Source organism: Mastomys coucha, unplaced genomic scaffold (genome assembly GCF_008632895.1).
Source record: "Mastomys coucha isolate ucsf_1 unplaced genomic scaffold, UCSF_Mcou_1 pScaffold5, whole genome shotgun sequence".
Taxonomy (NCBI): domain Eukaryota; kingdom Metazoa; phylum Chordata; class Mammalia; order Rodentia; family Muridae; genus Mastomys; species Mastomys coucha.
Window position 1 is genome coordinate 83039735 of NW_022196911.1, and position 9247 is coordinate 83048981.

Sequence of the window (9247 nt, forward strand, 5' to 3'; positions counted from 1 at the left end):
GTTATACTGTTCTCACTTAGGAAAAGAACTACTTGAAATGTATATATTCTTGACAGCTTTCCACAGCTTTTCTTCCCTTTTCTAAAAAAGAATCAGAAAAACTAGACAGAACCTGCGTGCCAGGACACATCTTACCTGGAGATTCTGTGATGGAGCCTCAGTCTACAGCTAAGCTAAGAGGAACACTAAATCCACCTGCTAAAGGAGGAACTTTTTGTTACTGAACAATAGTCAGAGAGTTTGGAGACTTAAAAAGGAAACTGATTTGTTTGAAATACAAATAAAAGTTCAAGTTTATTCTGGGGCCAAGCAAAAGTTGGCTCCTAAAGCACAAACAAGCCCTTTTCTGGTTGTTCTTAGGGTAACAGGTATATTAGTAAAGTCCTAATTCAAATAATTGTCATACCTAGGGGTGCACTTCATAATTATAATATATGGCATGTTGTTACTCCAGAAAGAGGCCCCTGTCTTTATTTCAAAGAAATAACAGTTATTAATCAAAATGTTCCTTCTTCCTGGAAAGCAATCCCCTTTGAATATATCATCCTTTCAGAATTTTATATTGTTACAGTAAGGACTGAATGACCAAGGAATTAGGAATTTAACATTGTAATTGTGAAATAAGTCTTGCCAGTTGTACTAGCTAGTTTTGTGTGTCAACTTGACACAGGCTGGAGTTATCACAGAGAAGGGAGCTTCAGTTGGGGAAGTGCCTCCATGAGGTCCAGCCGTGGGGCATTTTCTCAATTAGTGATCAAGGGGGTAGGGCCCCTTGTGGGTGGTGCCATCCCTGGGCTGGAGGTCTTGGGTCCTATAAGAGAGCAGGCTGAGCAAGCCAGGAGAAGCAAGCCAGTAAAGAACATCCCTCCATGGCCTCTGCATCAGCTCCTGCTTCCTGACCTGCTTTGAGTTCTAGTCCTGACTTCCTTTGGTGATGAACAGCCATGTGGAAGTAAGCCGAATAAGCCCTTTCCTCCCCAACTTGCCTTTTGGTCATGATGTTGTGCAGGAATAGAAACCCTGACTAAGACACCAGTAAAGCAGTCACAGCATGTTACCTGGGTCCATCCCTTAAACCAGTTCTCTACCTTTTCAGTGCTGCGACCCTTTAACACAGTTCCTCCTCATGTTGTGGTGACCCCCAGCCATAAAATTATTTTCATCATTACTTTGTAACTGTAATTTTGCTACTCTTACCATAATATAAGTGTCTGTGTTTTCTGATGGTCTTTGGAGGTGTCCTGCATAGTTGGCTTTACTACTTTCTGTACTTATTCCTGTAGACAAACCCTCCAGAAAGACTTAGAGCCACCACACACTTGATTATTGAAAGACTGAAATTCAGTGATGTGAAGGGGAAGGTTGAGCGATTGGGTACAGAAATCTAGATTTGAGAAATCACCCCATAGCCTGGGGCCGGTTCCACCTCTCTTACTGTCTCTTCCATCTGCCCCATTTTCATTTTTCAAACATCTGCCTTTCTCCCCATCCCTACAACCCCGTGTGTGAGTGCTGGTGTTTTGTGAGTGGATGTTAATAGTTAAAACAGCACTTAGAAGATTTTCAGTTTTCAGTGTTCGTAAAGTATAAGAAATCTGCCCTTTCCAGTGGTGGCACACGCCCTTAATCCCAGCACTCTAGAGGCAGACTTGAAAGACCTGAAAGACCTGCCTATACATAATGAGATCTGACGCTCTCTTCTGGTGTCGTAAGACAGCTACAGTGTACTTAGATATAAATAAATATATCTTTATAAAAAAAGAATAAGACAAATAACTGGTGGATTTTAATTGCTGAGTTTTATTAAGATATTGGCAAAATTTCAACATACTCCTTACCTGAATAAACAGTTTTAATAAATAAAATATGAAGGATCACTTATGATTACAACTCAACTCAAAAGTGATCTGTAGAGTGGGTTTGTAAATCGTAACGTCACTCACTTCACTCCAGAGAGAATTCTTTGCAGAGAAATGTCATGAACAAGAGAAAGCTTGTCTCTCACCAAAGAGCACCTAGAGAGATTACAATGATGTATCTGCATTATCTCAGATGTCAGTTCAAGATTTCCTTTTCAAGAATGACTGCTGCGCCAGTGTGGAACCCCCCGCCCTGCCCTCCTTCAGGTTTCTACTCAGTATAATAAACAGGCCTGAGCTGGTCCAACGCTGCCAGGGATGCAACAGCAGGACTTCCCTTCAGTAGGTACAATTTGGCTGTTATAATACTGGCAGTATCAATTGTTTTAAAGGAACAGCCTTCTTTTCATAGATCAAAACAGAAGAGTGTTGGGGTCTTAGTTTTTTATCCTGGTTTTAAAAGGTTAAAACAAATCTTTTAGTAACTTATGATACAAAGAAAATTTCCCCAAACAGGTTTGAACAAAACTATAGTATCCTCTTTTGTAGCCTTAGGTGAAAAAGCTCATTGAACAAATTAAGTTTAAAAATTAAAATAATTTAGACCTTTTCTCACAAAACCTCAGGAAGCCTTTGGTGGGGGAGGAAGTACTTGAAGCACAGCAGTTTACTTGTCCGCAACACTTTGCTGCATCATGCATCATGTCTATCTGCCCCTTGGATGCCGCACGTCTTACTGGCACAGTGTTCTAGCAGTGGAGTGTGGTGGTCATGGAAATGACATGATGATGCTGTACCACTAAGACTGGTCAGGACTAGACTTAGTGTTGACATTACTAACATTGTCCTTTGAAAGGATGCCACTTTCAGGGCGTCTTCTGTTAAATTAAATGCATCCTGGATTTTAATTGTATTACCTTAAGGACAATGGATGGCACTTATAGGTAAAGAAAAGGTATATACATGGCTTTCTGTCTGACCTCTGTTGTACAGACATACATATTACTAATAGCCCCAGTATTTGGTGCTGTAATGTTGCCAATCTCAGTTATCCTTCCCAATATACATGTCTCAAGAAGTGAAAAAAAGAAACCTTTGAAATTAGGGCCTGATGCCCTTTGAGACTCACAGTGAATACACAAGGAGTAGTAACCTCGGTTGGTGACTTTGTCTACTTTCCTATCAGATACTACACTTTCTTGTTTATATTTGTTTTGCTATTTCCTACTTTAACAAAACTGTTTGAGCAAGCAAACAAATTGATGCAGATCATGTTAATTGAAAAAGTGATACTGCCACTCTTTAAGGATCGAGTGTAGAACTTTCACCACCACTAAATTGCACAATGAAATAGAGGTACAAAACACATAATTCACAGACTATATACCTCAGCATTTACAGTTAATATATAGTATAGATACTTTTATATCTGTCTAATATTTTTACAATCACCAGATACACCATCATTAAATATAAGTTACAGAAATGTATAGATACCGTTAGTTAGAGGGTTACTTATTGCTTACGTTAGCAAGCAGCAAATAAGGGCAGAGGATTTGAACTGAAGGGAGCTACTTCCTATCACCAGTGGCATTAAGGTTTAATACTGCATTTCACAAAGCACTGCTTCTTGTCTGGTTTATAGAACCAACAGCAGCATTTATCAGGCCAATAACCACTACTTTAATATTATAGAATGTTAAAGGACTTACCTTACAAATGGTACCTAACTACCTTATAAATACGCACATTGTGAACAAATGAAGTTAGTTTTTACAATATTGGTTTATTAACTTGACCACACTAGAAATACTTTTCTCTATTTTCTAGAGAGCTAATGATGTGAGAAATGGAGTTAACACTGCTGTGTAGTCAGACTTACAAAATCCAGACCTTTCAAAATGGGTCTGTTTGTCCCAGTTTCATCTACCCAGTTTTGTTTTGTTTTTTTACCCCACTGATTAAAAGCCTATATCACTTCAAAATTTTTCTTTTCTCTTCATTCAGATTAGAATCATTGCCAACAGGTAACCACAGATGTACTTAACTACTTTGGGATGTGAATGGACACCTGTGTTCTGCTGCCTCATTTTCTTGTTTCCTTAGAAATTATGATTTGAAAGAGACCCTGTACATCATGGGTTGTCAACAAGATCTGGGCTTCAGAAAAAGACAGCCATGAGCAAGGGCCATGTGTAGGTAGAGCATGAGTGAGGATGACATGAACCCTGCTGAGGTCGAGCCTCAGGTATTCCTCTCCACCTGGGTGTCACGGGTGCTGTTGGGGAGGGCAAGACCAACTGCAGGGTCAGCAGAAAACACACTGAGAATCTCCACTTACTCTCTAATGTTGAAAAATAAAAGTTATAGATTAACAGTGTTAATCTCCACTTACTCTCAAATGTTGAAAAATAAAAGTTATAGATTAACAGTGTGACCATTGTAACAGTGTGACCATTGCTGAAGAGAAGCTGGGTTTTAGTCTCTTAATTTGATGTACCTGTGATATGTTAGTCATTTATGTCCTCTGTGGTTCTGGAGAGTGCAGCATGAATTGTGTTACATAGACCATGATTGGGGAGCAGCGGTGCCTCAGCAGGAACATTTCGCAGTTCCTGCACTGTGAGCAATGGCTCTAGCAGCTACTCTTGCCTGTTGGCCTGACTGGCCCAGAGTGGGGGTGGGGAACATGAGGACATGGACCTTTCATGGCTGAGAGAAACCAGGCTGCCTCACTGAACAAAGACGATCATGTACTTGCTGTCTTTCTGCTTTGAAACTTTGAAATGGCAAAAGGTGGTTGATTTAAAACTATAAACTATACCTTAAGTATTGAAGAGATTTAAAACTACAAACTATAACTTAAGTATTGAAATGAGAAGCACATGACCTGTCAGTGTAGTCTGAAGCAAGTAGCTGGACTCTGGCTCGTCTTCCAGTTACAACTAAACAGCCCTGGCCCTCAGTAATCTGCATTCTCCTTTGCACTTGGCCTCTGGGTTCACACTCAGCCTCCTTCATACCAATTACTTCATTCCCTTGGGGAAAACAATTTTAGAGAAGTTAAAACTATCATTTTTTTCATTCTCCAAACTACGTTTTATAGTGATATATGCCTTTGCTGTCTGTAAACATAAAAAAAGCAGAAAATATAGAAATGCTATTTTCACAACTCTTTTTAAATGGCATGAGTCTTATATTGTACCTGACATCATCTCTGCTAAACCACTTTTATTCCTGAGATGAAGGTACTGTGAAAAACATTAGCATCATAGGTTACAACCAGCTGACGGTGGTCTCCTAAAATAACGAGTAACAAAATCCCACCAAAAGCACCATAACAGGTTATAAAACGCTCAAATAACTAAAACCTTATGAAGTATTTTAATTAAAAATGTTCATAGTTGCCTTTCATTTTCTATGAAAAATGAATTCTCTTACTGTATACTGCCTCCAAGTCTGAGAATATGACACTTTGGTACTGGTTTACTGCGTCTGTCATCAGCAGTTTAGACCCGTGTGGCTTTTAGTCTTTCACCTACCAACACAATTGGGAAGAGATGCTCCATAGTCCCCAAGATCTTGAGGGACATTTCCCAACAACATTTAGTTCTGCATTGTTTTCTTTAGATTAGGCACATCAGACCAGATAGTTGCGATATCCATATCATATATTCTGACTGGAATAACTTTCAAGCTTCCACTAGTGACGTGAAGGGATGGTGGAGAGGGGGCTGTATGTAGGTAGAGAGACACATCACAGGGACCAGTTGAATAATTTTTCTAGTGAAACCGCCAATACTTTTGATTAGATTGAAAACACTATTTTGAGTTTCCTAAAGATCTATGTACATTTAAGGGTTGAGCCATCCGTGGATTCATAATGAAGCACATGTACGTTAAAAATGTCTACCTTGTTTCTACTCTGATAGTTATATTTCTGAGAGAACTAGCTAGCCTACATTGAAGAAAAAGTCTTATATTTTATAGCTCCAGGGAAAGTCTGGGCATGGAATATCATTACGCTTTCTGATCTTCATGTTTCCACTATATCCTTCCCAACTATTTTCCCTCCATGGCAAAGAACTTCTTAACATCTTGTTTCTCTTCCCACTTCGAGTAAGTGAGGAGAGGCTAATGCCTATTTTGTGAGAAGGCTCTCGAGCACACAGATACGAATAAAACTTTGGATTAAACCTGAATCCACGCTGCCTTTTGGAGTAGTGGTGGCGTAAATGATACAATCTAGACGCTGTTTTCCCCCTGGATTTGAACTGTTCATTTTCCAACCCAGAACAGACAGGAGACAAGTTCTCCATTCTGCATATCTGTTTCCCTGTTGAACCCAAATTAAAAGAAACCAGAGGCTCATCAGCACCACTCCGTTCAGGCAATGATGACTTGACTGATCTCTCCTCCATTATTAGCTCATTAGGATCTGCTTTCTTTGGTGCACCAGGACCAATCATCTCAACTGGTGGCAAAAAGTGGGTACTGTGAGGTTTGCTTGCTTCTATTTGTGTGAGATCTAGGTAGTCTGGATCTTCCAGCACGTTGATTTGGGGCCCTGGGCTGAGGCTAGTTCTATCAGTGAATGAATCCACTCGCCCCTCATAGCCTAGATCGGCGGGTGCTGAGCACTGGTGCTGTGGCCAAGGGCGCTTGCACTCTCCATGAGTCTCCTTATCATCCCCACCATCTTCTTGCCCTCCTTGAAAAGAGTTCTCTGTCCACTCTGACTCCTCACTAACATTTACAGCCTTGTTCATGTCCCTCAGGAATACCACAATAACAGTGATGTTATCACTTGACCCCGCATCACGAGCCGACGCTACTAATTTGTGGGCAACCATGCTGCTGTCTCCGTTATTCTCTTTCAAGTGGTCAGACACAACCTTCACTGCCTCGTCAGGGTTCACTGTGTCATAGAAGCCGTCACAGGCCAGAATGAGGTAGTCTTCAGTCCCATCCAGAACAGTGGAGGCAGAATCTGCGTCTCCACAGATATATGGCTTGTGCTCAGCATCTCCTGTGGAAGTAGAAGGGAAGGCCATCCGTCAGAAGGCAGGTTGTGGCTCATCTAAATGTTCAGTACACTTAAGGTCAATACTGTGAGTAACTTAATGAGAAGTTTTTATTTAAAAATTATAAGTGAACCACTTGAGTTCTGTGTTACTTTGATGTTGTGGTTTATATTTGCTGGTTGCAGGGCTCAGTTCCCCTTTGGCTTTATATTCTCAGACCTGTACTTCTGGCTATAGGTTAGGTTTTGCTGATGAAAGCAGCAATCACATCAAATCTAAATTTGTTGCTGTACTGAAAGTATCAGTCATACATAGGAGAACTCTTAGTTCAGTAGATCTGTTTGGTTTATTTACAACTTGAGAATATTGTGGGGGGAAAATCCTAAGTCCTCCCTGTTTTCTTCATTAAACAATTCCCTGTCATTTTTTTTTAAGACATTGATAATTATTTTTTTTTAAGACATTGATAAGTAGGTTTGTATTGTGAACATGGAGGAAGGTTGAGTTACAAGAGGTTTAAAAACCAAGTGTGGGGGACTGGAGAGATGGCTTAGCACTTAACAGCATTAGCTGTTCTTTCAAAGGACCCAGGTTCAAATCCCAGCACCAACATGGTAGTTCACAGCTGTCTGTAATTCCAGTTCAGGGAATCTGAAACCCTCACACAGACATACATGGAAGCAGAATACCAATATAAATAAAATTAAAACAACAACAAAAACAAGTGTGATTTCCCTAAAGCCAAGGAAGCTTGGGGGCTCCTGCATAGTCCCACACATGGAGCTAGACCTATATTATAGGCTGCTTGGTTTCAGGGCCACTTGGCTTCTCTTTGATGCTTTGTTTAATGTCTTGTAGTGTCTGAAGAACAGACAGAAAGCCCACAATAAGTGTCTTCATGTCTTCACAGATGACCCACCTGTGGTGCCCTAGTTCATCCCAACCCCATACACTTACTAACAACAGAACCAGACACACTGCTGAGATCACCCATCTTTTAATGCTAGAACTTTAAATTGCAGACACTGCCAGATCTTGCATTGTTTTCCTGTAGATGCTTGGAAAAGAGCCAGCTGTTGTTCTTAGCCACCAAACCATATGTGAAGTAGTGCCCTATAGCTTAGTGTTGAGGGCAGAACTGGGATCAGCCTGCCTAGCTCCAAAGCCTACCTAGCTCTCCCATATGTATCTGCTAAAACTTTCCTCTTGCCTAAGATTTCCTTTAAGCTTGTCAGGCTCAGAAGCATTCAATAGGAACACTGTGGCTAAGCTATAAGCTATGTGGTCCATATGCTGTATCCAGCATGTTGAGTACCTAGATACCAGGAAAATGAATATATCTATTTAGGTTAATATATCTGTAGATACCTATTTTAGTATACCTATAATATATATTATACTATATATAATATAGTATAATATATAATTTAGTATACCTATAATATATATTATAATATATTATACTATAATATAATATACAGATATAGGGCTGGAGAGATGGCTCAATGGGTAAGAGCACTGACTGCTCTTCTGAAGGTCCTGAGTTCAAATCCCAGCAACTACATGGTGGCTCACAACCACCCGTAATGAGATCTGATGCCCTCTTCTGGTGTGTCTGAAGACAGCTACAGTGTACTTACGTATAATAATAAATATTTTAAAAAAATAATATACATGTAAATACGAAACAGAGGGCCTCTTGATCCTATATTCCCAACTTCACTCCTAACTATATTCCCAACTTCACTCCTAACTAATCCACTATCCTCCCCACTTTTTTTTTCCTTTGAGCCAAGGTTGTCTCATTCACATAGCCCAGGCTGGCCTATAGCTTGCTTTGCAGCCAAAACAAATGCCTGATCCCCTTGCCTCCACCTCCCAGCTGTTGGAATCTTAAGTGTGCACTACCACTCTGACAGGCCCAAAGAGTGTTGAAGCAAATTATAACTTACACAGGCAGGATTCAGAGTCCCCACCAGTCCATCTCTCCTATTTTACCTGATTGAAATATTTTCTGAACTCTACTTCTAAAAATAAATGTGATCTGAGTCATACTGTTCCAAAAAATCTTGGTTTAGTGCTAACAATTAAAGACTATTGCAACTGTTAGTTTAGAAGAGAACATACAAAGATTTGCAGAGGCAACACTGCCAGGATTCTGGCTTTTCACCCCCTCTGGTGAGTGTCAGATTCATGACATTTCGCGCCCAAATTTGGTAGGAGGGCACAAACATCCATTCCACTGTGGGGATGGCAGTTTATCTTCATCCTCCCATCTCCATATGCTAGGAAACATACATGTCTCAGTCAGTTTGGGCTCAGAAATGAACTGGGACTACACAGAGAAACCCTGTCTCAAAAAAA

At 40.3% G+C, this 9247-nt stretch overlaps 2 protein-coding genes across 4 annotated transcripts in view; one reads left to right on the top strand and one right to left on the bottom strand.

The window, feature by feature from the left end:
* Positions 1-9247, top strand: part of Trim37 (tripartite motif containing 37) — a 138924-nt gene that overhangs the window by 112785 nt on the left and 16892 nt on the right. The window lies entirely within an intron of this gene.
* Positions 1781-9247, bottom strand: part of Ppm1e (protein phosphatase, Mg2+/Mn2+ dependent 1E) — a 132457-nt gene continuing 124990 nt past the window's right edge. Inside the window, exon 7 of the mRNA XM_031351975.1 lies at positions 1781-6888. Coding sequence (XP_031207835.1) covers positions 5837-6888 — 1052 coding nt within the window. The 3' untranslated portion in view covers positions 1781-5836. The remainder of the gene's footprint in view (positions 6889-9247) is intronic.